This window comes from Podarcis liolepis (assembly GCF_965112155.1).
Source record: "Podarcis liolepis genome assembly, chromosome: 7".
NCBI classification, from domain to species: Eukaryota; Metazoa; Chordata; class Lepidosauria; order Squamata; family Lacertidae; genus Podarcis; species Podarcis liolepis.
In genome coordinates, this window is record NC_139561.1 from 67,395,501 (window position 1) to 67,423,478 (window position 27,978).

At 44.3% G+C, this 27,978-nt stretch overlaps 1 protein-coding gene across 3 annotated transcripts; it reads left to right on the forward strand.

Annotated features, from left to right (window-relative positions):
* The first annotated feature begins 1,502 nt into the window (after positions 1–1,502).
* WDTC1 (WD and tetratricopeptide repeats 1) lies at positions 1,503–27,978 on the forward strand. 3 transcript variants are annotated; one of them, XR_014528251.1, is made up of 17 exons: positions 1,503–1,886; positions 7,169–7,317; positions 8,554–8,637; positions 10,292–10,338; positions 11,468–11,579; positions 14,231–14,418; positions 14,932–15,114; positions 16,411–16,505; positions 16,839–16,954; positions 18,699–18,774; positions 20,526–20,622; positions 21,158–21,331; positions 22,075–22,310; positions 22,787–22,955; positions 23,147–23,339; positions 23,950–25,938; positions 26,054–27,978. XR_014528251.1 is itself a non-coding variant. In XM_083511954.1 (16 exons), the coding sequence occupies exons 2-16, from the start codon at positions 7,189–7,191 to the stop codon at positions 24,145–24,147; spliced, it is 2,097 nt and encodes a 698-aa protein (XP_083368080.1). In that variant the 5' UTR covers positions 1,503–1,886; positions 7,169–7,188; the 3' UTR covers positions 24,148–27,978. The 3 variants fall into 3 exon arrangements, 1 of the variants encoding a protein (XP_083368080.1); XR_014528252.1 differs by having other exon boundaries at positions 23,950–25,923; XM_083511954.1 differs by having other exon boundaries at positions 23,950–27,978.

Consider the following 27,978-nt stretch of genomic DNA (forward strand, 5'->3'; position numbering starts at 1 on the left):
AGGGCACAACTTCAATTCAAGATCCACATTTTTTTTTTTAACTGAGTTATCTGAGTGAGCTCTGCATTGCAGGGTTGGACTAGATGACCCTTGGGATACTTTTCAACTCTACAAATATATGATCAGGCAAAGTCTTCAAGGGTGTCATTGTGCCTGCAGGTGCCAAACTGGTAATCCAACTCTGTTACTGTTTTCTATAGTCATCCTTTGGACTCTCTTCAGTCCAAGTCTGATGGTGTCATATGAAGCCTATACATGTATACTCAGAAATAAGTTGAATATGTGGGACTTCCTCAGAGTTTGTTGCAAAAGGACTGCAGCTTAACACAGAACCCCCTCCAGAAGAGCTGTAATGCGATTGTATCAGCTCTTTTAAAAATTATCCATCTTTAAAAAGACTTGGTACACATTACAATTTATGTTGGGAATGTATGTTGATGCAAGATTTTTGGGATTTAATTTTGATAGAAATGATACATATTACTGAATAAACTATTGTTTGCTGTCCAAGATTAATGTTACTGATTTTTTATGAGGCAAATGTAGATATATTGTCAAAATAACTAGTTCTGGATATTATTTTGGCAGCTTGAATAGTAATTCAAGCCTCAAATGTTATATTGGATAATTAGTAACACTCATTCTACAATATAGCTAGTGGAGAAATTTATAAATTATTTGATATTTTGACAGGGATTAGAATCTCCAGATACTTTTTTATGATTTGGCATTCCTTCATTACATATACAGAAGAAGCATCATTTTCAATACAAGCCTTGCCACAAGCCAGGCAAATCTGGAACTATACTTGGCAATCAAATAACACTAATATTCTTTCATGTGAAAACAACTTTTATTGTCACTTTTTTCTTGCATGACATGGACTTTATGTAACTGTACTTATTCTATGTGCCTATTTATCAATTTGCTTTTAATCTTTTAAATTTTCATCTCTTGCTACTATTGTTTTCTCTCTTATAAAAGTAAATTTTAAAAAATTAAAACAAAAAAGTCAATTCCTACGACTTTTTTCATTAAAAAAAGCATTTCCGGCGGACACCTACAATTTCCTAGTGAACACCACGGTTCTAAACTTTCACACTGCCGTCCGACGCATGTCTACTCTAAAGTAAACACAACAGAGTTCAACAGAACTTACATCCTAGGTAACCCTGCATAGTACTACAAGCAAAAGAAAAAGAGAAAAGAAAAATTAGTCGCGAAGCTCCCCCAGGCGGCTTTCATAGAGAAGGCGGGTTCCTGCCCTCCTCCTCCCGCTGGCCTAGGAAGGAGAGCCCATTTCCCTCTTTCGCAAACTTCAACTCCCAGCATCCCCTTCTGCCCCTGGTACGCCGGCCCCTCCCCCTCCCATTTACGTTACTCTAAGTGCGCAGATTGGCCCGAGCCTCCAACCAGTCAGCGGCCTCCCCTTTGGCCATTCCGGCCGTCACTCCCAGCACAGCCAATTGCACGTTTAACGTCAAGGGAGGACGCGCTATTCCCGAAGCGCCCTTACGCCGCTCGCGCCGCGGAGGGGCCGGCGCGGGGATAGGGGTTGGTGGCGCAGTTAGCGTCGCGCAGGCGCTCTGCGGTCCGAGTCGGAGAAAGGGGAGGGGGGCGGTGGGAGAAGGAGGTGGCGTTAGCTGGAGCCCCAGACAGCTGGAGGGGATAAACAGAGGAGGGGGCCGCGGAGGGCTCGGGTCCCAGCCAGGCCGGGGCTGCGAAGCCTGGCGACCGGCTCAGGCTGCCACCCAGCCACTCACCTCCCGGAGGGGCCCCTGCCCCTGCCCTGGCTCGGGCTTCGGGCCGCCCCCCTGCATGGAAGTTCAGGGGCTTCGTCCACTGGCTGCTGCGGCTGCTGAGCCTGCCTTGAGGAGGCCTGACAGGTAACTCCCGTGACCCCCCCTTCCTTCCCTCCTTCCCCGTGAGAGATATCGGCTCCCCCTCCCCACTTCTTTTTCTCCAAAGGTAGATGCCCCCTCCAAGTGACACACGATCCGCCCCCCTGTACTTCCTTGATTCCGTAATAACCTATTGCCCCATAGTCTGTTTCAACCCCCCCCCGTTTCCTCCCCCCTCCCCACGTGAATTTACAGGGGCACAAAATGGACCGCAGCATTTTGGGTTTCGAATAAGCATGTAGCTCCTCTGGCTGCTTTTGCAACCTCCCACTGTGTTCAAGGGAAGTTGGTGCACAGCTCACTCCAGGTTTCCCCCCCCCCACCCCCCTTGAGGTCTCTCTCTTCCTAGCAAATTCCAGGGTTAGTCTTTCACACAGCAACGAACTCCCTCTTCCCCTTCCTAAAGAGATGGTGTGCTTTGTGGCCCCAGCAGATTCACTGTGGCGGAAGCTTTTAAGGAAGGTAGGAAGTTGCCTTCATGCAGAGTCCATCTAGCTCAGTATTCTCTATGCTGACTGGCAGTGGCTCTCCAGGTTTTCAAATGGGTCTTTCTTGGCCCTCTGTGGAGATGCTGCATATTGTGAGCTGAGGACCTTCAAGGAACATAGGAAGCTGCATTATACCGAATCAGTCCAATGATCCATCTAGCTCAGAAGTGTCCACTCCTTATCAGCAGCAGCTCGCCAGGATTTCAGTTAGGGCTTTCTTCCAGCCCTACCTAGAGATGCTGGGGGTTCTGCAGGAAAGGATGTGCTCTGCCAGGGAGCTATCACCCAAATTTTAATAGAGTAAGGCCCACTTTGTTAGCAGAATTAAAAGCCAAGTTCATTAAAGCTTCTGCCACAATATGAGGTATCGCAAGACTTTAATAGGTAATGTTGAGGCAAACATCTCAGGTCAGTTAGCATAGAACAACTGCCCCTACCTTGACCATAGAATAGTTATTTCTCTTGCTTTCCTTGGAACACATTATTTTAATACAGTGCCAGCTGTAAAAGTGATAAAGGTCTGGCAATATTTGTATGTGTTCAGCATTGTGATTGTGAGCAGGAAGGAGGTTTGGAAAAAGAGCAATCTGTGTGCTCTATGTGGACACAGACACAGAAACACCAGCCCTCCTCTCATTGCTAGTATTGCCTGTCTTTGTATCTTATGTTTACTGCCTTGCTACTGTTTCTTTCCTGTCTTGCCTCTTCTGTCAGAAAATTGTCCTTCCTAAATTTGATAAGTAAGTTCTTAAATTCTACAGTAGTTTTAATATTATTCATAGTTGTAACCCCAACAGTTGTGAACCCTTGGTTGTTCCCATCCAACTTTTTTATGCATGGGGAAGTGAGGTATAAGTGAATGTTGTGCTGAGGACCTCCTTGCATTTTCTTAGCTGTGGAGGAAATGTGTGCTAACTGCTAACTTCTGACTTCCAAATACCTTTCCTTGATGCCCATTTCCCTGCTGCCTGGCCAATGATATCTTGCACCCTGCATCCCCTTCCTAAAGCGTGCTCCTTAACTACCATTTTAGTGCATAATTTTAAACTGGGTTGGTTTTTGTTGTCAATTGGTATCCAAAGTAGGTTTATTTTGCTCATGCAATTCTGGGCTTTTGAAAATCTCTGTGCCCTGCTTTCTGCTGTGAGTGTGGGCATTTGTACAAAGCAGAGTGCAGTATTTCTTTTTATTGACATGCTTCCATGTAGACCTCATGGGGGGAATTAAACCTGTGCTTGCTTTTTATTGTAATGGCAAACATTAAAAAAATAGGTATGAAATCATGTCACACATGTGCCTCTGACAGCATCAGAAAAGAGGTAGAACAAGCTCAAACATTAACCTGTAAAGCCAATCTAGATTAAATGTTTTATGTGTTAAATGAGTGTGTCTAGCAAGTGTGAGGCTTAATGGCCAACCTGTGCTAAAGGAAGTTGGGAAACATCATTTGGCTCAATACTGGCTGACAGCCTATATGGGAATGTGTTCAACTACTGGTGGATGAATCGCATGACTGAATATGAAGATGGAAAAGTGCTTATAGGCATCATCTTGTTGTGAATGAAGATCTTCAGCATGCCTGTGATAAGTTACATTAGAAGATCCATAGAGCTCACTACAGCACAAGTATAGTTGCCAATCATACTTGGCTTGGTGGTATGATTGACAGATTTATTTTACTATTTGGAGTATGTTTATTCCATCTTTTGGGGTCAAAAACTCTTCAAAGGTAGTTCATGTTTAGAAGCATAACAGTGATTTAAAACATAAAGGGTAGCCATCTAACATGTTACATAAAGAAAATAGTGCCAGTTAAATTGTGAATTGGCAGCCTTGTTTAGTTAAAAATAGATAGAAATTATCAAGGCCTTAAGAATAATTTAAAAACAGCCAGAGAAGAAGCCAGTCATACATCCATTGGAAGGAATTCCCCAGTGACAGGGCCACTACTGAAAAGTCTCTGTATCTTGTGACAACCAACCAAATTGATGTGTAGAGTGGGCCTATAAGCAGTTATCACCACACTGCAGACAATTGAGGAGGATTAGTGACAGTATAAGTGGAGGAACAGGACTGTAGACACAGCAATTGCATTCTGTCCTACTTGCAGCCTGATTCCATACAGGCTATTCAGGCATACCAGTAAATTCTGCTCTGTTCAGTGAGATGTGCTCCCAAGTCAGTGTGTGTAGGATTGTAGCCTTTTAAAGGGACAGGCAGCATTTTAATGTGGCAGTGTAGCAATCCTAGTCAGGCATCCAGTTTCCCATGCCACATGCTCAGTCTGTTTCAGGAAACACATCTGCATGGACTGAGAAGAAAGCCTCCCAAAGGGAGTTGACCCTTTACTTCCCCTTCTCATGTCATTGGAGCACTGTGTCTTGGCCAACTATCTTTCTTCTCCCTTTCAAAAGTGAGAGCTCCTTTGGGCTATTAGGCTTCTTTTGAGTGGTTAGCATAGTTTCTTGCTGCAGAGGCTGACAGCCAGACATAATTATATCAGTATGGGACAGAATGGCTGTCAAGTTCTGTCACCAAGCCTGCCATGCGTTTCTCTGAGGCTGGACTCCATTGAGCATGGATTGCAATGCTGGCTGAATCCCATCCTGAAGAGGCATCCAAGTCTTCAACTGTTCCTCTGTGGAGAGATGGTGTCCTAGCTTCTTCATTCCTTTCTACCATTAAACAAGCCCCTTGGGGTTTCTGTGCATGATCAGTTATCTTGAGTGAGCACTGCAGCTTGTTTGTTTGCATGCATGATGCATGGCACAGCCAAAGCTCAAGCGCACTTTTACAAAAATGAGGAAAAGCCTATCTTGATATAGGCTGTTTTTCCTTGCTTCAGTGGTCGGTTGCATTGCTCGCATTCCTTCCTACAGTTTTGCCTCACGCTAACAGATTATAGGTAGTGGAATTGAGTGAGGATCACAATTCACAGCAAGTATGTAGCTAGCTGGTCAAGATAAGTGATGACTAATACACAGGGATATATATAAAGTTAGTGGGGTGGGGGAACAAAATTTATTGAATTAGAAATTTTATCTTTATTAAATTTATATCCTGTTCTTCCCAAAGGAACCCAGCGCAGCAAACACATCAGTGAAAAAGCAATACGATTAAAAATGAACATTTAAGCATGTAAAAAGATCTAAAATCAATCAAACATTTATAAACAATTACAGTGGTACCTCGGGTTACATAAACTTCAGGTTATAGACGTTTCAGGTTACAGACTCCGCTAACCCAGAAATAGTACCTCGGGTTAAGAACTTTGCTTCAGGATGAGAACAGAAATCGCGGTGGCGGCAGCAGCAGGAGGCCCCATTAGCTAAAGTGGTGCTTCAGGTTAAGAACAGTTTCAGGTTAAGAACAGACCTCCAGAACGAATTAAGTTCTTAATCCGAGGTACCACTGTAAACATCTAGAAACAGTTTAAAACAATCCTTATCCTCTTGGCTAATAATTTCAAGGTTGCCAGGAACGGTTTCTTTGAGCTATCAAATGCCTGGGTAAACAGGAATGCTTTTAAATTTCCTCCTGAAACTAAGCAGTGAGGGATGCAGACCTCACCAGACCTCCCATAAATGGGTTTATGCCACGCAGGTAGCAACAGGGCCTCCCCTGCCAGTCATAGGGCCTGAGATGGTTAATCCAAAAATCTCCAAGCCTTCCACACAAAATACTAAAGTAATTATCAGTAATATACAGATAAAACCAGCAGGATTTAAAAACCATTTTACGCACCTGACTTATGTCCAGATAGGTTTTCTGTACTAAAAAAAAATAAAAATTGGTCGGTATCTAGAACAGCATGATTAAGGTGCCAGTCTATTATTAATAGTCGGGGTGTTCCAAAGCGTAGGTGCTGTCATGCTGAAAGATCAACTCATGGATGCGGAGCAAATGTTATATAGCACTTGTAAAATTTACACAGATAGAAGTGACACATATGGGGCAAGGCACATATGGGGCAATCCCTCAAGTCAACTGGCCTCAAGCTGTTATGGGCATTATATACTAATAGTAAAACCTTGAACTGGGTGCAGTAGCAAATTGGTAGCCAGTGCAGATCTTTGAGCAGAGGTGTAAAATGCTAACAGGATCCCACTTGGTGGACCAACCACAAGGGAAGCCTCACATAGAGTTCATTGCAGTAATCCAGTCTTGAAGTTTCAATTGCCTGGACTACCTCAGCTGTTGCAACTATCGTAAAGCTCAAGGTTCATAGGTGGCATGCCAGTGGATGCAAGTTGCTGGGGAGCAAGAGCAGAAAGGGGATGTTGCCTCCCTGCCCTGCTTCACTAGCTTCCTGAGGCACCTGGTTGGTCACTGTGGGGGAGCAGGTTGCTTGAACTAGATGGCCTTTGGTTGGATCCAGCAGGGCTCTTCTTCTCTCCAAATGTGAGTGATGGATTCAGGCGGCTGATGGGGGAGAGGGGAGATCATAGTGGTAGGGCTAAGGGGAAAGGTGGTGGGAACTAATGACCTTGCTTGAATGGGAGAAGGTGGTGTAGGACCTGAGCCACAAGGTGTTGTGATAGCCGTGTGTTTAGATGGCTTTAAAATGGGGTTAGGAAAGGCAGCAATATGGAGGTCATGTTATCAATGACTACTAGCCCTAATAGCTAAAAGGAATTTTCAGGTTCAGGGTCGTCTTCCAAATGCCATTTGCTGAGGGCGGTGAATCAAAGCAGGAGAGGACCATAGCCATCACATCATGATTTTCTGTATAAATAATAGAAAAATCTTCTCTTCCCCACCCGCCTTTTTTGACCACAGGTAATTTCAATGCCGTCTGTATGGACACGAACTCTACTGGAATGCTCGGATGCACAGCAACACCTCCACTAGCTTGCTTTCGTCAGCCCTATTGTGAGAAGATGGCAAAAGCAAACATTACTAGAGACCTCATCCACAGGCAGCTCAAGGTACCTCTTGCGCTAAAGGGAGGAGGAAGATAATGAACTTGAAAGGCAGTTGGAGTAGTTTGGTGTGGTCTCAGAAAACATACTTTTAATGTTTTAAGCTCAGATCAGATGTCACGGCCAAACCATGGTTTGGCTGTCAGTGGTGCTGGCTCTAGGTTCTTTTGAGGGGGGTAGAAGATGGGCAAAATTCCCTCTGAAGGCTTTCCTTGCTGAGTGGCTGTAGCACCTCTGCCCTGCCACTGCCCAGTCATTTGCCCTCACCCTCAGGACACAGTAGGCACAACTGCCCAGAGAGAGTGTGTGTTTGTGCTCTGTCTTATCACTCTCATTGCTGCTAGCCCACTTGGAGAAGGCAGTGAACAGGTATATATGTATTTTACTTCATAGCCCAACTGTCATCTGTACAGATAAGCAGGTGGAATACAAAACAGAAATAAAACAACCAGATGCACAACAATAAAATACAATTTGAAACAGACAAAGGCAACCAAAAAACAACCATTCACTTAAAATGTCTCGGGAAAATAACCTGACATCAGAATGATGACAGCTGTACTTGTGAGAAGAGGGCATTCTGCAGTTAGGGCACCACCACAGAAGGCTCATTTATCTAATTTATTTTGCATTATTGTATGTTGCTTTTTGTCAAATATGCGCAAGGTGGCTTACATCAAAACAAATATTTATTTATTAAAATTTATATACTGATTGGTTGCAAGACAGACAAACTCTCAAACCTCTTATATCTGTAGGACTTACAAAAGCAGTCAAAGTGCAATAAAAAATTATAACAAGCAATATTAAATGCAAACAGTAGAAGCTGCCGGGTGGTGGGGGGGGGGCACTTGAAATTAAACTAAACATGACCTCTGAAAGTTTCCGGAGAACAAAGAAGTCTTCACTATGTGCCAGAATCCCATCAGTCATGGCCACCCATGCGTCTCACATTGTTAAATATGGAGCTTCCCCGGTTGTGAAACAAGAAGAACCTCCTCAGAAGATCTCAAAGCAACAGCAAGGAGAAGAAGCAAGGGGCTTCCCATCATTCCACAGCTCGGCTGCCACCTCTCCTTCACAGCCACCCTCCATACCCTGGATTGTGGGGGCACTTGGAAAAGGGCCTCCATGGATTATCGTAACACTGTGCCTTCTGTTGGAATGGTATAGAGTTAGATTTAAGAGCTCACATATTGATTCCTGACATAGTAAGGCATGATATCCATTTGCTCTTTATAGGAGAAGGGTGCCCTCAGCTTTGAACGACACTATCATGTCACTGACCCCTTCATCCAGCGCCTGGGCTTGGAGGCAGAGCTGCAGGTAAGTTGCAAGTGCTGGAGGAACTGAAGTACAGCTCCTCTCCTTACAATGACAGCTGCTGAATGCTAACGAAAATCCAGTTTCAACCCTCAAGGATTGGTGTGCCTCTTCTGACACGTTTTACATTTATTTAACATTTTGTGTTGGCGAAGAACCACATGAATTTGTGTTGGCAAAGAACCACCTTCAAGTGCCACCGTTTTTAATCTCTTTCAGGGATTGGGAATCTGTTGTCCTCCAGGTTTTGTTGGACTCCAGCTGCTGCCATCCCTGACCATTGCTCATGCTGTCTGGGATGATGGGAGCTGGAGCCCAAGAGTGCTTGGAGAGGTTGTCCATCCTTAGTCTACTTGGATTTCCCCCTTCCAAGAGCTAGGTCTTTGCCTAAAAGAATTGAGCACCTACCTATGTGTTTGTGATATGCAAATCTCAGCTAGATCTAAAGCATCAGTATCGTGTGAGTATCAGCCAAGCAGTCTAATCCTATGTGAGGTTACCTAGTTGTAAGGCTCAGTTCATTAGAAAGTGACATTATGAACCTACATCCCTCAAATGTCCATGATTCATGGCTGTTTTTTTAAGGTAAAAAGACCACATGGCCACCTTGTCTCTTATCCTCCTTATTTTATTGAACTAAGGCTTTTTAAACAGGAGCATGGGCCTTTGCAGACAGCAAGTTCCTTGGCAGGAGGTGGCAATTCAGTAGCCCCACACTGGTTGGCGTCAGATAACTTGTCGGAACTTGATGTATCTGTATCACAACCCAATTTCAGTCATGTTGAATCCCTAAAACATCAGAGGTGGACATGATTTTTAAAGGGCATTGAGACTAGTCAGAGGGTGTTGTTGAGCCTACCCCCTGCCCACTACACTTCCCTGTCTGAAACCTCCTTCCTAGCTGCCTTTCTTCTGGCGGGGCTCCGTTGGGAAGAAGGCCTTTCATAGGACAAGGAGAGTTCGGCACCCTTTCCTTTCTATCGGAAATCATAGAATCATAGAACTGTAGAGTTGCAAGGGTCATCTAGTCCAACCCCCTGTAATGCAGGAATCTCAGCTAAAGCATCCATGACAGTTGGCCAAATGTTCTTTACATTGCTCCTTCATTTTATAAGGATTCAGCAGTGGCTGTGCTGACACATGGGCTGTCTGTTGTCACCTCTAGCATTGAGTCTCAGTTGCTCTAGACTAGAGCAGTCTTCTCCAACCTCCAGTTATTGTTGAACTCCAACTCACCACCAGCCCCAGCTAGCATGGCCAACGATAAAGGGTTAGTGAAATGGGGCTTGAGGATTCCTTTCTCTCTCCTCTCTTGGGAGTTATAGTCCAACAAGATCTGGAGGGTGCCAGAGGTTCCGAGAAAGATCTTCTGGAGTTAGTGGGGGCTGCTTTGCATTTCCTGCAACTTACTCTTGTTAGCCGTGGTGTGGGAAGATTGTTTTCATGAAGTATGTGCAAGCAAGCACATTATGAGTAGGAAAGGGAGTGACAAGGGACAACTCACACTATACATCCAAATGAGGGTCTGAGAACTTAAAACTACAAGTGGAATTGGACATGTCCGAATAGTGTGATATTTTATTTTATCCCCAACTTGGAATTCTGTAAAATCTCAAATTTGTATAACACTTTGCATTACCTTGTATAACTCTTTCAGGGTCATACTGGCTGTGTCAACTGCCTTGAATGGAATGAAAAGGGAAAGTAAGTATGTCTTAAAATTTAAAGGATGACTGTAGCATGTATCCAGTGGAGGGAACTCTGTAAAATGTGATGAGCAACTGAGTTTACGATGGGGCCACTTTCCATTTTGCTCTCTTGCTTAGCCAAATGGTGCCTTTGCTATAGTCTTCCCACTTCCAGCAGCAATTTTTCATTCGTTTTTAAAGTGTAGATCAAGCACATTCATGCTGTGGCTAGCAGCTGTCAAACTGAGAAGCCATTGCCTTTATGCCCTCTTTGTGAGCTTCTGAAGACATCTGGTTGGCTGCTATTTGAAATTAAATGCTGAAATGGATGAGACATTGGCTTAATCCAGCAAGACAAATTTTACTATGTTATTTCTTGCAATACAATGTCGTGACTTTCAGAAAGGATTAAATTGGGAGTGGAGAATCTGTAGATCTCCAGAACTGCTTTCAGAATTTTTTTTACAGTCAAGCTGTGTATAAAATTTATGATATATAAAAAATAAGATGAAATAAGCAACATACATTCCCAGCTCCTATCAGCCCCAGCCAGGATGGCCAAAGGTTCAGGAGGGTGGGAATGGCAGTCCAACCACATCTTCATGCCTGGATTAAATTCTGGGAGGTGGGAGTTATGTTAACCATAACATACTGTAAGCCATATAAAGGCAGGCTGCACAGTACAACCTGGAGACTTGCTGGAATAGAACCTGTGGACCATGTTTGACATGAGATGCTGGAAGTACTTTCTTACCTGTAAGTCAAGTCCTTGTATTGTGGGGAAAGTACAGTAGGGAAGAATAGACAACTCCATTAAATGTCTATGGAAAGCTTATCTGGCCATGGGAACAGTTTAAATCAAAAGGCATTAGTTGGAGGTATGGGGCACTTTCCACAAATTGTCAGCTGGTGATTTGCCATTATCTTGTCCTGTTTCTGTCAATTATCATGCTGATAGTGGAGTCATTTTCTTCTCCTTCTAATTCCTTGCTGTGTGCTCCACAAACCTACATAGATTCTAGAGTGTCCCAGGTTGCACTTGCACCTGAGGTCTTCCTGCAAATGAATGTGGAACAATATGGAAGATCAGAGTTGTTTTCATGTGCAGCAAAGCTCATAATGCTTTGTCTCCTTTGACTTCTCAGTTTGCTGGCCTCTGGCTCTGATGACCAGCACACGATAGTGTGGGACCCGCTGCACCATAAGAAGCTCCTCTCCATGCATACAGGACATACAGCAAACATATTCTCAGTCAAGGTGAGTGGGTTTTGGACAAAGTGGTGAAAGGATGAGCAGAGGGGAAATGGTCTCTTTAAGCAGTATGCATTTACGAATGGGTCATGCAACAACATGTCACAGTGAGGAGTGTTGCTGCTCAGGATTCCAGCCATTCCATTCTATTGTCCCCTGCACTCAACATTTATGCAACATTTCTTGCCTACATTTATTCCTCAGTAGGCCAATTTTAGGGTCGCCCTGCCTCCCTTTAAGGGTTTTGTTGTTGCTGTTTTGAGTTTTTGCTCTTCTGCAAACCTTGTGATTCCTCTAAGCCTTCAGTGGGGAGTCTTCAGCCATCCAGATGTTGCTAAACTGCAGCTCCCATCAGCCCCAGCAAGCAAGGCTCAAAACCTCGTGTACTTGTCTGGCTACACAAGCAACGGCACTCGCAGTCTGAATATTTGAAACAGAGAAGAACTTGTAAATCTTCAGCATTGGGGAGCAGACTGGACACTGCTGTGACAAATCTATTGTGCAGTGTCTCAGACCCAGGGACAGCCCCAGGCATTTGGAGGCGAATAATTCAAATGATGCCTGACTGATGGTGCTGTTCCACAACTGGTGCCCATTTCAATAGCACTTGTCCCAGAGAACCTCCCAGTTGGTTGTGCCCTGTGAGTCAAATAATCTGTATTCCACTCTGCTGCCATTAATGACACTCCAAATCCTCATGGTAGGGCTGTCTCTGCTTCAACTATTTTTACATGGCCCAGACTTGGACTGTTTTTGGATGGTCAGTGTTGTTATTTCCTCATTCCCCAGTCAGTATACCAGTGGTGTGAAATAGCTGTCATCAGCACAAACTTCTGGCATGCCTATTATGGCCTGCATGGGTTTTCTCTCGTAGCTCATTGCATGCGCACTAGCTGCTGTGTTTATGGTGACAGACTCATGTGACTGGTTCATCCAGTCCACATTCAGCTGAGGCTAAAGAGGGGAAAGGCAGCTGCACAGATTGAAAAGTGAAGCTTGCAGTTGTGTGACTCCCTTGCTGACATCAGAATGAATGTACAGACACCAGCTCCACACAGATAATGGTAGAGGCAAGCACAAGCCCCAAGTTGTGATGTTTTTCCTGTATATGCTGAATGATGTGTGGTAGCTACAAATCTCTGGGTGAATGAGTGAATTGGGCAATGTATTGTGCATACTTATCACACTTCTCTGGGATGCTCCAGTTCAGCATAAAGCAGGATGTCCTGTGCTGTGCTGTCTGAATAGGTGGATTTCCTTTGTCACCATTTTTATCTCTCAGTCTTCCATTTCTGTTCTTTTATATTTGAGCATAAGGCCACTTATAAAATTATTATAAAATTATCACTCAGTAGGGCAGACAAAATAACCCACAGTTTGACCAAAAGTAACAATCATTTATTTCATAAAATTTATATACTGCTTGATTGTTTTGGGGGGGAAAAAACCATCACAAGACCCCTGAAAACAATTTGCAAAAAGAAGAAAATATATGTGGTGGTTCCAGTCCACATCAAGACACTCCTTGTTGTATGCAACTAGTGGGTCCTGCATGGTGATGTACTTACTCATACGCATTTCTCAAATATATAGTGGGTACCAGATTAGCATTGTAGCAGCTCAACACATACAGATATGTGGTTCTTCCTTGCTGGAGCAGGGTGTATCTCTAAGGCTGGACTGGGGAAGCTGTGGTCCTCTGGATGTTAAGAACATAAGAAAAGCTTGCTAGATCAGGCCAATGGCTCATCTTATCCAGCATCTGATTCGCACAGCTTTCACCCAGATGCCTGCAGGATCTGAGCACAAGAGCACCCCCCCCCCCCCAATTTCCAGCAGCTGCTATTCAGAAGCATTGCTGCCTCAGACTGTGGAGGCAGAGTGTAGCCTCCATCACTTCTAGCAACCATTGACAGACTTATCCACCTTTAGCTTGAGGCCTGGGGCCAAATGAACTTTCTGCTTTCCCTGCCTCCCCAATTGGCCCTGAATTGTGAGGGGTTGAGATTTGAGATTATACCAGTCCTATCACCATGGTGTACCTGCCTTCCTGGCCATTTGCACATTGAACTTGACATGAGCATATGCACCAACACACACACACACACACACACACACACACACACACAAAGCCTAATGTGCTTAATTCTCCCGTCAACACACAAGAGTGTACATGTATGTACTTTATGTGCCCTGGAAACATTTGCATGCAGGGCTTGGGTTTCCTCCTCTTGTATTTGTCCTAAAAGCACTCTTAGGAAATACTAGAAATTTCACTGGAGGTGGGCACTTATCAGTTATGGGATGTATCCAGTGTTCTTTGTCTATAAGTGTAAGTTCTTTTGCGTTAGCAGCAGAAATTCATTGCACAATAGATTGTTGTACAATAAACTGCACAAGGTTACCAGCAACCTGCTTGTGCATTACCTTGTGCAACAACATTCCCCTGGTGCAAAACACTTTGCCAGCGGAACAAGCAGACCACTAAGTGACTTTCATTTAGTGCTACATTGGATACAACCCAAAGCCAATCAAATGGGGCTGCTCAGCGGCAGTATCCTAAGCAAGCAATAGGATGCCTGTTTGTTGTGAGGGGAAAGTGTTGTGGTTGTGTTGGAAGATCCATGCTTTGAAAATCTTGCTTTGTTTCTCCACAGTTCTTACCACATGCAGAGGATCGGATACTTATCACTGGGGCTGCCGATTCCAAGGTGCATGTCCACGACTTGACGGTTAAAGAAACCATCCATATGTTTGGGGATCACAAAAACAGAGTCAAGCGTATTGCCACAGCTCCCATGTGGCCCAACACCTTCTGGAGTGCGGCTGAGGATGGGCTGATTAGGTACAAGTGCTTTCTTATCTGAAGTGCAACAGCTCTTCCTACTAAGGGAAGTGAATTTTGTGAGGATGCTAAGAACTCTCTGTACTGCAGTTCCCAGGCTTGTGTGGTGTGAGAGCCAGAACTGTTTGAAGCCAAATTCAGTATAAGGTGCAATGCTGCCTTTATACTGTGTTGATCATTGGCCCATTCAGCCCTGTACTGTCTGCTCTGTCTGGCAGCAGCTCTACATAGTCTTTGACAGAGACTTCACATTGGCCTGCTACTCTAAACCTTTAACTGGAAATGCCAGAAATTGCACCTGTGACCTTTTTGCATGCAAAATGTGTGTTCTGCCAGTTAGCCTTCATCGAAGAGAACCCACCTAAGCAAAACCTAGGTAGGAAGAAGTAGACCAACAAAGCATTGGTGCCTTAATTCCCCACTTTCCTTGGTGGCTAAGTGTGTGATGCCTATCAGTAGCTTCTTCTGTTCTGTATGTACCTGTTAACACTCTTTCATTTGCTCATTTTTTAGACAGTATGACCTGCGAGAGAACAGCAAACACTCAGAGGTCCTGATTGACCTGACGGAATACTGTGGACAGCTTGTGGAGGCAAAGTGTCTCACTGTCAACCCCCAGGACAATAACTACCTGGCAGTGGGAGCCAGCGGGCCTTTTGTACGGATCTATGATATACGCATGATCCACAATCACAGGTAACGGTAGCTAATTCTTGGAGCTTGGTAGGGTTTAAGTCTTCAGGCAGAAGGGAAAATAATGTAAAACCAAGAAGAAAGACTTCACCAATTCACATGAACTGTAGAGGGGGCTGCAAACTCAGAGTTTACTACAGGTTCCTTAGCGTTAGCTGTGCTGGTTTTGTAGCAGCAAACCATCAGTCATATTGCTGTGGAACCAAGGCCAACATTTATTTTAAGCTTAGCCATAGAGTGTACTCTGCCATGAGATGGAGTGCTTGACTGCCTCACCATAAAGGTGGACATAATGCACTTTGAACATGACGGTGCATCCGGGGTCACATGAGTAATTTCTGTTGTCCAAACCTTGGAAATTGTTCAGCTGTGAGTGATATATGTGGCTGTTGTAGAGAAGTAGACTCTCAAAAAGTATTCAGGTTAGTTTATTGCAACAAAAGAGAGGGACCTGCAGCAGCTTTTAAAAGGTGGAATGATGTAGCACACAGTTTCGTTTCAGAGAGCTTGATTCTTGTACAGTATGATGTGGACAGTAAAGGTGGTGAATATATTCATTTATGTACATGCATAGAAAAACTGGGGGGGGTGGAGATAAAGTGAGATAAAGGGGTACATCTTGTGAGATAAAGGGGTACATCTTGATCTTTGCTTTTGCTGTAATTGAAAATTCTACGCCTGAATGCCAAAGCTATCAGTAGTATGACATCATACCAAAGACTTGCAGGAGAGCACTGGCTTGTATGTACTGGAAGCTATTAAGTCTCGTTCCTGATTGAAAGTAAATCTATGGCATTTTATTTTGTGTTAGCTACATTTGCTTGCCTTTTTTCCCCCTTCTTCTTCCCTCCACTCTCTTTTGAATTGTTCCCATAGTTGAAATCTAAATTGTGAACTCTTTGGGACAATGATTTTTCTTTGTTTTGCTGATGTTAACTTGGTAAATTGCCATGTTTATAACAGCAGGAGTCTGTAAATAAAACTTTTTAAAAATAGTCAAACTTTAACATTGTCTGTTGCACTACACATGAAGGATTATTCCTTGTGGTAAGATGCAATCTGCATTCCTAATTTACACCAAGTGATAATGCCTCCCAAATTCAGCAGCCTCCTGTTCCATCAGTCCTCTTCTCCCATCTCTTTAATCATATAGAACTCAAAGACTGTCCCAGTATCCTCCCCCACTCTGCTCCCTGGTAGTTTCTTTGTGTTTCACCTTTTTAATTTAACAGCTTTGGTACTTTTCTTGCCCTCAAAACCAGCATCATCAAAATTAAACTCTTCCTCCCTTCTGGCTAGAAAAACAATGAAACAGAATCCCACAGCTGGAGTCCATACATTTTGTGACCGGCAGAAACCCCTTCCAGATGGTGCAGCACAGTACTATGTAGCAGGTAAGACAGTTTTGTGTATTGTGACTAATCTGGGGTCTGCTTGTGTTCCAAAAGATGGTGGTTTTGCTGTCTCATTAAGGAGATGCAGGTGCTTTTAAGTTACTTGGGCTGGGAGTGGATGGCTTAAACATGGATTTCCTTGACTGTTGATAGCTTAGTATGAGTTGAGAACTCCTTCATATCACAACTGACGGGTGCTACAAAGGCCAGCATAAATATGAGATGCTTTTACGGTAAAGCACCTTTTGAAAGTTTGTAATAGTGGGCTGAGGTCACTTCCACTCTGTGAAGTTGCAGAGGTGAGCTATGCTTGAGTTTCTTCTTGTTATTCAGGGCATCTTCCAGTGAAATTGCCAGACTACAATAACCGGCTGAGAGTTTTGGTAGCTACATATGTCACCTTCAGTCCTGATGGTACAGAACTCTTGGTCAACATGGGAGGGGAGCAGGTAAGAAGGATCACAGATGAATTACCCATTAGAAATTGATGGGCAGGTGTTTTGGTACTGGGTTGTTGGGGGTTGTTGTTACCATTTCCCAATTTTATTTCTTTGAGCAACCCTCACAGGGCTGGAAAGTCATTTAAAAGATTTCCTAGATAAAACTCAAAGAGGTCAGGGTCAGCACCACAAGGAGTGAGTGGCCTTTGGCCCATCCACAGTGCAGAAAATATTGCAAAATAGAGAAAGCAAAGATTCTGATCAAACCAAATATGAAACATAGTTCTCTTATGTGGAATTACTGGTGCTGGTTATGCCTAAGAGCTCCCATGAAGAAGACGTGAAACATGTTGGGATCAAACCATACTTCCCTGCACCTGGAAGTGTCATCCCTTCTCCTTTCTCCAAATCTAGGTTTGCTGCCACATAAATCTCTGGAAGGGCCTATTCAATTATAGACTTGAAGTTAAATATATGAATTGCTTTCACTGAAAAGCATTGCATTCACTGCGTGGCCAGGTAGCTCTGAGCCCGGCCTTGGCTGGGGAGGGCGGGGTATAAATAAAAATTATTATTATTATTATTATTTTATTATTCAATGGTAGTGGTTTCATACATGTGGACGATCGCCTGGCAGTCATTAAATGATTTGCACAGTGCTCGTTCTGGGCAGCTAATACTGCATATGTTTTGTAGTAGTTCCTCATCCCTCCAATCTCTTTGGGTTGAGAGTTTCCTGAAGATAACAGCTGTGGGGACTTTCCATGAAGGTCATGAATCCCTTGGGTTGCCCTCTAGATGTTGCTGGGCTAGAAGTCTCACCATTCCTGACCATTGGCCATGTTAGCTGGGGTTGGAGTCCAGCAACATCTGAAGGGCATAGAGTTCTCTATCCCTGCCTTAACTGTCTCTGAAAATCATAGGTCCCCTGGAAACGCTGGCAATGAACAAACACCTTATCCTTCCCAGCACCATCTGATTTTGGAAGCAAAGGAACACTTTCTTTGGTACTAGGAAAGTGTGACTTGGTGTACAGAACATGAAAGTGGCATGGTCTCTGTCCATAGGTGCTTCCTTTTGGTAGTTTCACTGCAGGCTGTAGACTTAAGCTGGCTTTTCAGTGTGTATTATTATATTTTTAAAGAATCATACTCATGGTTTTCAGAATAGGAATTTTGCTGTTGTGTATGAAGCCACATAAAATTGCCATTATATCCTTCCCTACTCTAAATTAATAAACTCATTCATGCTGTGTGTGTGCACACTCCAAGGCATGGGACACATTTTGGTAATTCTGATAATTCTGGGACCATTCCTAGGCTTCTGCATGTAGTCCTAGGAACATATGAAGAAATCCTTTTCCAAATGCAGGAAGTTTTTCCGTGGTTGCCTTTGTTCTCACCTGACAAATCAGTTTTCTAAGTCAAAGAGGTGGCTTGATTTAAAATTTCCATAAACTGATATAGTTTTGTTGTTTTATGATGAAGAAGCTGTTCTGTATATAACTCTGAAATCCATGGTTCTTTCTTAAGGCATCACTAGGCATTCAGTTCCCAGTGACCATCTTTTGAGGGTGGGGAGGCGCCTTTTGGGTTCTGAAGTCATGTTTTACATTACCCAGTAGAGGACATAGTTGCTCTCTACTAGAAACGTGCATGTCCATGGTAACTGGCAGAAAACAAATCCTTTTATTTCTTCATCATAACTTGGCTTGTAAAGCCTGCAAACTTACTGTCCTCCACTTGATTTCTAGGTTTACTTATTTGATCTGACTTACAAGCAGCGGCCATACACTTTTCTCCTGCCAAAGAAATGCCACTCTTCAGGAGGTGAGCGAACTACACTTATCTTGAATTGAAGAAAGCGCCTGTATTTGTATTCAACTCTTAAGGCATTTCTTTGTGGCCACTCCAGCTTTCCGCCTGTTTCTAGCCCTCTTGGAGGTTGACATAGATTTCAAAACTGGTGTTGTCCTTGGAATGGTGGTTGTGTGGAGGACTTGCAACTCAGTTCCAGCAAATTTTACTGCTTTTTATTCCCAATCAGTGTAATTTAAGTGTCTTTGAACAAACCAGGGAGATTCCAGTCTTTAATTACTCAATGGGCTTTGCAGTATCCCATAGATAATGCGGTGACCCTCTCCTTGCTATTCCGCCCCATTGTTTTTTGGTGAATAAGTATTAGATACCCATTTTGACTTTGGTCACATTCATGCCATTGGTATGTGGCTTTTGCTAACAACATGCAAGTAAAATATGCAAAACTCGCTGTCACATTGGAAGTGGTGATCTTTACCAAACAAGTTGCCAAGGTAGGTAACTTATGACATGCTGTGGCTTTGTTTAAGAAATAAACGTAATGGAATGTCAGAGCATGTTGCAAAGCAGAAAATGGGACTTTTTATATTGAGTTGTAACTCCCCAGTGCATACCTCTTTGCAGAGCAATAAAACCAGATGTTTATAATGGATAGACACTTATTTGCTTAAAGGGAATAGGGCTGAGGGAAGTGTATGAGGCAGGACTTAGTGGCTTTGAACAATCAACAAAGCTAATGAAACAGCACCGCAAGGCTTCCTCTTTCCCTGTACCACTGCAAATGGAAGTGATATTGCTGACTTCACTTAACCACCCATAGTGCAGTTCTCTCTGTGTTAAGGGTTTCTCTCCCATTTGGAATAGTACAGCATGGAGTTGGTGGTGTAATGCTAGCATGTCAGGACACTACAAACATAAGCTAGTTCAATAGCCAATCTCCCTTTCCCAGGAACTGTAGTTTTGTGTGTATGTGCACCAGGGGTGGGGGATAGGGATCTTAACAAAATTGTTGGTGCTCTCTCTGACTTACGATTCCCTTGGGTTGCTTGGGAAAAGCTATTATCGTTAAATATGAACAAAGCCTACTAGTTTGCCATTTAGTTGTTATTTTTTGTTAAGTTTAAGTAAATGTGCCTCTGGAGGGAGCTGTATGCCCACGTCTGCATTCCTTGTTGATGTTGACTTTTGAGATACCTGGCACAGGCTAGCGACAAAGAGCTTTCAGAGATCCAGGAGCAGCTGCATCTGTCCAAAAGTCCAGGCGGGGGCGAGGACCATAGCACTTCTCAAGCTGGCAACTCCATGGGGGGAAGGGGGTGCCTACTTGATGTGTGTCATTTGCTTTGAGTTGACCCCAAACAGAATACCTCAGCAAGCAGGTCAGAATGGCTTCCCAATGCCTTGCCAAACCCTTCATCTGTAATCAATAAAAGTTGTGGCCTTATTTGGCCCGAGCTACGTGCCTTGTATAATTGGTATGGGTGGTCCTTGGAGGTGGGGGCGCCAGGCTTACACAATGAGCTGTGAGCCAGGAAAGAGCAGATTGAAATCTTGCTCCTTGATGAATGGCTACAAGTTCTATGTGAGTTACGAGTGTTTATTTCTGGGATGCAGGGGGTGGTGGTGGTTCGAACATATGCACTTTGTTTTACCCTTGGCCTCCTTGAGGATCGATGAGTCCATGAAACTGAATGGCCAAGTATGTGCAAGATGCCTGTACATTATCTGCAACTTACACCTTGCTTGTCTTTCCAACACTCAAGAGGTGCAGAACGGAAAAACATCAACCAATGGCGTGTCAAATGGCATCCATCTCCACAGCAACGGCTTCAGGCTGTCTGAGGGGCGAGCACACATAAGGTAAGGTGACATGATTGTCTTAAATGGTTTTGTATTTTTGATCTAAACCGTGTCCAAAAAGTTCTGGGAATTTACTTGAAGAGACTGAGAGTGAGAGTCAACTTGACTGGAAACTGTGCCAAGTCTTCACCAACCTGGTGCCCTCCAGATGTTTTAGACTACAGCCTCATCCAACACAGCTGTACTGGTTGGGGCTGCTGGGAGTTGTTGCTGTTGTTGCCATTAATGCTATTATCTTCCACATATATCTCAAGGTGATGTACAAAGCATAATAAAGCCAACAAAAACCACTTTAACAACTGCACGAGAAACAGCAGAATATTTTTTTTAAAAAAAACCAATACAGAATAGACTTCCGTGGCAGGAACTTGTTTATCCAGCTGGGAGAACTGATTGAAATAAAAGTGTATTTAGTTTTATAAAAGCAGAGTATAAATTTAATAAATCAAAGGGAGGTTGGGGGTAAGGAGGGGTTCCATGGCCAGGATCTATCTTGACATATTCCAGCTCTCCTCTCCTCCCCTCCTTTCTGAAGTCCACAGGTGGAGCTGCCTCCCTATCTGGAGAAAATCAAACTGCAAGCCAACGAGGCTTTTGCTTGTCAGCAATGGACTCAAGCCATCCAGCTTTATAGCAAAGCTGTCCAGAAAGCCTCCAGCAATGCCATGCTGTACGGAAACAGAGCTGCTGCCTACATGAAGCGCAAGTGGTAAGCAAACGAGGCCACTTTCCTTAATGAAATGAGCCTCTCTTGCCATCTTAGGATAGCACTGTGGATACCTCTGCCCTTTCCTTGATCTCAAGAGTATGTGGATATTACTTCCTCCATAGGCAGCTGTCAGTCTGACTGCTAAAGCCACTGGCCTGCAGACTCTCTCATGGGCTGTCTCAAAATTTTTTAGACTAGCCTTCCTCAACCTGATGATGCCCAGACATTGTTGGACTCAAGCTCCCATCAGCACCAGCCAGCATGACCCAGGGAGCTGTAGTCCAACATCATTTTGAGGGCACAAGGTGAGGGGAGAATGCTCTTGCCAGAGGAGCCACATGAGCCCCCCCCCCCCCGATAGTTTATGCCTTCCTCTGCTTATCTCCTAACAGAAATAATGTCTTTCCCTCCTGGGAAAATTCTGCAAGCAATAGTGCCCATATATCAGGACCAAGTATAGTCTGGCTTTTGCTGCTGTAGAAGGGAAGCAGAGGTGCTTCTGTTTTGAGGGAAATGTGGGCTCATTCATAGCTCCGTGGTAGAGTGCATGGTTTGGATGTAAAAAGTTCCAGGTCCAATCCCAGGCATTCCAGGTAGGACTAGGAAAGACCAGGTCTGAAACCCTGGAGAGATGCTATCAGACATTTCAGAGAATACTGAACTAGATGGGGGTAAATGAGTTTTGGAAGCAAGAGGGGAAATGCTTTCCCACGGAATAATTAGGATTTTTGTCACCTTTACAGGGATGGGGATCACTACGATGCATTGAGAGACTGCTTAAAGGCCATCTCCCTAAATCCATGCCACTTGAAGGCTCACTTCCGCCTGGCTCGCTGTCTCTTTGAGCTGAAGTATGTGGCAGAAGCACTGGAGTGTCTGGATGACTTCAAAGGAAAATTCCCAGAGCAAGCACATAGCAGTGCTTGTGATGCACTGGACCGGGACATCAATGCAGCCCTTTTCTCAAAAAGTGATAATGGTGAGAACTGTTGTGCCAGCGTATTGCCATCCTGCCCTGAGCATTGGTGAAGGCTTAGATTCCTTTTCTTAAATTATCAAACCTCTGAGGTATACATGATTCAAGACTATTCAGCTGCAACTTGCAATAGCACTGCACTTTTCTTTTTATGCCTTTATGTTTTTCCGAACAGCGCAGATATCAGTTGTATGGTGGTGGGTGTAATTTAGATCAGGGCAAGACTGAGAAGCTAAGAGGGCCACATTCAGCCCCGGGCCTGAGGTTCCCCACCCCAGGATCCAATAATTTCTGAGGTCCCTTCCAGCTTTAAAATTCCTAGGTGGTTGTTGTTGTTTAGTCGTTTAGTCGTGTCCAACTCTTCCTAGGTAGAGGATGTTATTTATCGCTGTGAAGTAGGGTAGACTGAGAAGCAGCAAGGCTTTCTTGTGCTCTCCCAAGTGCTAGAAACAAGTAACACTGTGTTTGACTTTTTTTAGCGGAAGACAAGAAAGGGAGCGGCCCTATCTGGCTGCGAGCAACGGGCCGAAAAGATTCCATTTCGGATGATGAGATGGTGCTGAGGGAGCGCAGCTATGACTACAAGTTCAGATACTGCGGCCACTGCAACACCACCACAGACATCAAAGAGGCCAACTTTTTTGGCAGGTATGTCAACTTCTCTCAAGGTCAGGAGTGGAGTTTCTGCTGTTTATGTATTGTCCTTCCATGTGTACTGCCTGCTGAATTAGGGATTGAGGGAAATTTTGTTTGGTCCACATTTTACAATGATCAAACCTAACTCTTGCTTCAATTCTTCTACTTACTCTCTCCAACAATCCCTGCCCCCCCCCTCCCAGCAATGCACAGTACATTGTCAGCGGCTCTGACGACGGCTCCTTCTTCATCTGGGAAAAAGAAACAACAAACCTGGTGCGGGTGTTGCAAGGCGATGAGTCCATTGTCAACTGCCTCCAGCCCCACCCGAGTTACTGCTTCCTGGCCACCAGTGGCATTGATCCAGTCGTACGGCTGTGGAATCCCAGACCAGAGGTATGATCAGACAAAGGATTAGACAAATGCATGGATCTGCCTTCTACAGGCAACCTCTAGCCCTGGTTGCTGAATGCTACTTGCATGTGCTGACCTTTAAAGCCCTAAAAGGCCTCAGCCCAGTATACCTGAAGGAGCATCTCCCCCCCCCCCCATTGTTCAGCCCGGACACTGCGGTCCAGCACCAAGGGCCTTCTGGTGGTTCCCTCACTGTGAGAAGTGAGGTTACAGGGAACCAGGCAGAGGGCCTTCTCAGCAGTGGCGCCCGCCCTGTGGAATGCCTTCCCATCAGATGTCAAGGAAATTAACAACTATATGACTTTTAGAAGACATCTGAAGGCAGCCCTGTTTAGGGAAGTTTTTAATGTTTGATGTTTTATCAGGTTTTTTTTTATATTCCATTGGGAGCCACCCAGAGTGGCTGGGAGACCCAGCCAGATGGGTGGGGTATACGTAATAAATATGATGATGATGAGGATGATGATGATGATGTTCAGAGCAATGTGCCTGCCGTGGGTTAAGCTTGGAAAACCAAAAGCAGCCCCACCCACTTTGGTTTGCCCAGCATGAGCAGCTAACGTTGCCTGTTGCCCTTCCTCTTGTTTTGCAGAGCGAGGCACTGAACGGGCGAGTGGTGGAAGACATGGAAGGCGCTTCCCAAGCCAACCAGAGGCGGATGAACGCTGACCCACTGGAGGTGATGCTGTTTAACATGGGCTACCGGATCACAGGACTGACTAGTGGTGGGACTGGAGGCTCAGATGATGAAGACAGCTCCGAGGGGCAAGTCCACTGCCGGACCAGCTAAAGCTGAACTGCCTCTCCTTCCCATGATTTTGGGGTTTTTTTGTTTTTGTTTCTTTGTTTGAAGGGAAATCTAGTTTGCTCAGTTTGAACTCTGATGAACGACTGCACTGTTTCACACTATGCACAGAGTAGGATACGTCAGCAGGGGCAAGAGTGGCTTTGTTAAACTGCTGCTACTATTTCTTCCCCCCTTTTGCCCCGTTCCACTATTGAGCAGCATGGTAACGCGGCCTGTTGAGTTTTGCCTCCCAGCAGAATCTAGTCTGTACAGGGGTTCCTTTTCCACATTGTCTGTGAAGCCATCCCCTCCTCCAGCGCTGCTGCATGGCCTGGATGGTGGGAGGCATTGCCTACATGAATGCATTTTACAGAGAGGATGTTTAAAAACTCAATAAAATGTAAAACTAGGGCAGGGATTATGGAATTAAGTTTAATGCGGTGATCTGTGTCTCTGAAGCTTGGCTTGCCTGCTCTGCTGCTAGCTATTGGCCCATAGTTGTGGCCTCTCTGGTGTCTCTTCCAGCCCACAGGACAGCTGATGAGCCCAGCCTCTGCATCTAAAGCCATGGTCACAACCAAGTGGCTAGAGAGAACATGGGCAGCTTAATTCATGTGACTCTGGAGGTGCAAAATGACACCAGGCAGAGAAACTGACTTCCTGGTATTCAATACTTTATTTCTTCCATGTGCAGAGAGAGAAATGGCTGTAATAGAGAGAGGCCCTGACCCGGGGCTCTGTGACTTATGTGACTTGAGCTAGTAAAAAGACCTGATGTTGCTGCTCTTTGGAAAACTCCTGATTCCCCCACCCCACCCCCGGCGACTTCTCCCAGAATGTTTTCTTTCTTGTGTGTCTATGGTTAGGCATGTGGCGTATGTGGGACATGCCTCATCACTTCTTGGGACTGAATGCTGAAAGTGAACTGATTTGCTGGCTCTCCACAAGGTTGTCCTTCCCCATTTCCTTGACATTTGTGTAACCTCCCACCTCTGCCATGCATAGAGGAATCTCCATGGGGTTTGTGAACTTCTTAGTGGAGCCGCCTATCCTTTCTCAAACCTTGTTTCTGGTGGGCAGGAGTCTTTAAAGTGGCACAGGATGTTGACTCCTCTTTTTTGTTAAATGACTCCATTTTACCTGTTTGCTTCCAGCCATCAAATGGATACCACACAGTTGATGTAACGTGGCTTTTTTAAAAATATGATTGTGACCTAAGCCCAAGAGTCCCTTGCGCAATACACGTAACATTTGTTCTCTCCTCATTTATGTTAAATTCTAGCATTGTTCCTTAAGGTAAGAATGGAGGGCGGAGAGAGAAAGGTATGCATGACCAGGACAAATGCTACGTTATGGTTGGCTTTTAGGAACACAGAATTCCTGTGTTTTGTGAAGGAAAGGACATGTTTGGGAAAGTGATCTCTGGACATGGCACACACCTTGATGTCTTTTGTGTCACATCTCTGGAGCAAGTGGTTGCAAAAATAATGGTGGCATAAAATCTGCTGTCAGTACAACTTCAGGGTGTGATGGTGTTGATAATGCGCCATTGTCTTGAACCAACTCAGACCTTCTCTTCCAGGTAACTCTTCTCTGGGATTTATGCTTGGAATTGGAAGCAAGGCAGGCAGCCATTTGTGGGTGGGTGTTGAGGAGAAATATGACTGTAACATTGCTGTCTCCATTAAACATCTTTGCTTTGCCTCCCCTTGAAAATGTGTGCCCTGAAATAAGACCTTCAGTAGCATCCCATGGTCTTTCTGAGTAGAATGACATACTGTAGTCTTGCATCATGTAGTGCAGCCTTCTCCAACTTGGTTCTCTCTAGATCAATTGGGGCACCAGGTGTCGTTGGACTACAACTCCCAACCCCCCGACAACTGGTCATGCTAGCTAGGAATGATGGGAGTTGTACTCCAACAACATCTGGGGACCCAAGGTTGAGAAAAGCTGCTCAAGGTGATGTTGAACTCAAATACATAGCTGTCCCAGCAAGAATGGCCAGAGGCCAGAGATGGTGGTTGTTTTAGTCCAGCAATGTCTGGTGGGGCACCAGATTTGAGAAATCCTGTTCCTTTCATGGTCCCCAATATGTTAACCAGGAAAAAAACTATGTTGTCTTTTGGCTCAACCCTTGCCAAAGCCAAGATGTATGCATATTATACAGAAGCAAAGACCTTGGTTTCACATAATTTTTTGTCACTAAGCAAATAGTGATTGTACACCCTTGCGGTCCGCATTACTCTTAGGAAACTTGGGCCAGACTATGCCAACTGTAGATTGCTCCCCTTCCTATTTACTCAAACCATATTCTGTTGTCTTGGCTGGACAGCCACTTCCAATCTATCACTTTTTTATATTCACTGCACGCCACACTCTCTTTAAAAATCAAGAGCATTGCTGTGTTTTCAAGGATCTTAAAAACAGAATATCTTCTCTGAGTTGTAGGTAAGAGTTTTCCCTTGCAGTTTTCTTATTTCAGGAACTTTCCAGTTGCTTAAAAGTACCCCCCCCCAAAAAAAACCCCCCCTGAGTTTGACCACTGCTTCATAAACATTGCAGTCTAGGGATAGCCAACATAGTGTCTGCCCTCCAGATGCTGTAGACTACAACTCCCATTGCTCCTGACTATTGACCATGCCAGCTGAAGTTGTGGTCCAGAACATCTGAAGAGAACCATATTGTTTTACCCCATTGTAGTCTTTTGGATTCTCCTTGGACCTTCAAGCATCCTGTTCATTGGATTCAATTGGCCACAGCGTTAGAACCATCAGCAGCCTCTTGTTTATTATAAATGGAGCAAAAGGAATAAAACCGCTTTGCGCATGGTTGACTATGGAAAAGCAGCATACAAATCAATGATGATGTATTAGGTGTTCCATTTGATAAGGAGTCCAACGAGGAGACCCCGAAAGTAATTTGCCTTTCTCTGTTCTGGAGACGAAGCCACTTCAGTGTGTGGAGGGCAGGTCACAGGTGGGAGAGGTGCACAAGCCTTTGGTGGAATAACCCCAATACAGTCTGTAACTTCTCCCTCATGTTCAGTTTCTTCGTCCTTGCAACAGTCAAAAGGCATGCCAGTTCAACATCCTTTTCAAACCTTCACATCCAAAACTTGTGCAAAAAAGTCATGCTGAGATTAGAAACTCTGTAGGAAATAGGTTCGGAATTCCTCTCTGCAGAGCTTCCACTGTGGCAGCTAATTTTATTTAATTTTATTTTGCTGCTGAGCACTGTGTTTTCCTTCCCTGCTATCCATGGCATAACAGCTGAAGTATCCCTTTCCTATGCCATGGATAGAATTTTAGTTAATTACTGCTTAACTTAAAATAATATTCATGTTTTAATAGTGGGCTAATGGTTGCCCCATATTCTAGAGTACTTGATTCTGGGCTTGCAGACTATACTTGTGAATGAGGGGTGTCTGTGTGGATGCAGAGAAGAAAACCGTGATGGAGGAAGAGGCGCTTTTAAATTTATCTTGTCCTCCTGCCTTAGCTTGTGTGCAGGGAGAGGATATACTCATATTGTTTTCCTCTTGGTTAACTCTTTCTAATAGAGAGATGCCCCAAGAAATACTATTTTTGTAATCAAGCACAGGGATCTCTTCTGGTGTATAAATATGATTAATGCATAGAAAAAGCTTCATTTTGGCTGCTGGGAAAACAGTTGCCATATAACTTTTCAGGAATCTGAAATGAGATTTCCCCCAAAGTATGTCTTTGCAGAACAACTGCCTTAGTTTTTTTGGAAGGTGGGGAGGTAATGGGGTGTTTCTGTTTCTATGATCCCTGGAAGAGAAGGGGTTAAGCTATTAAAAGCATTTTTGTTCTA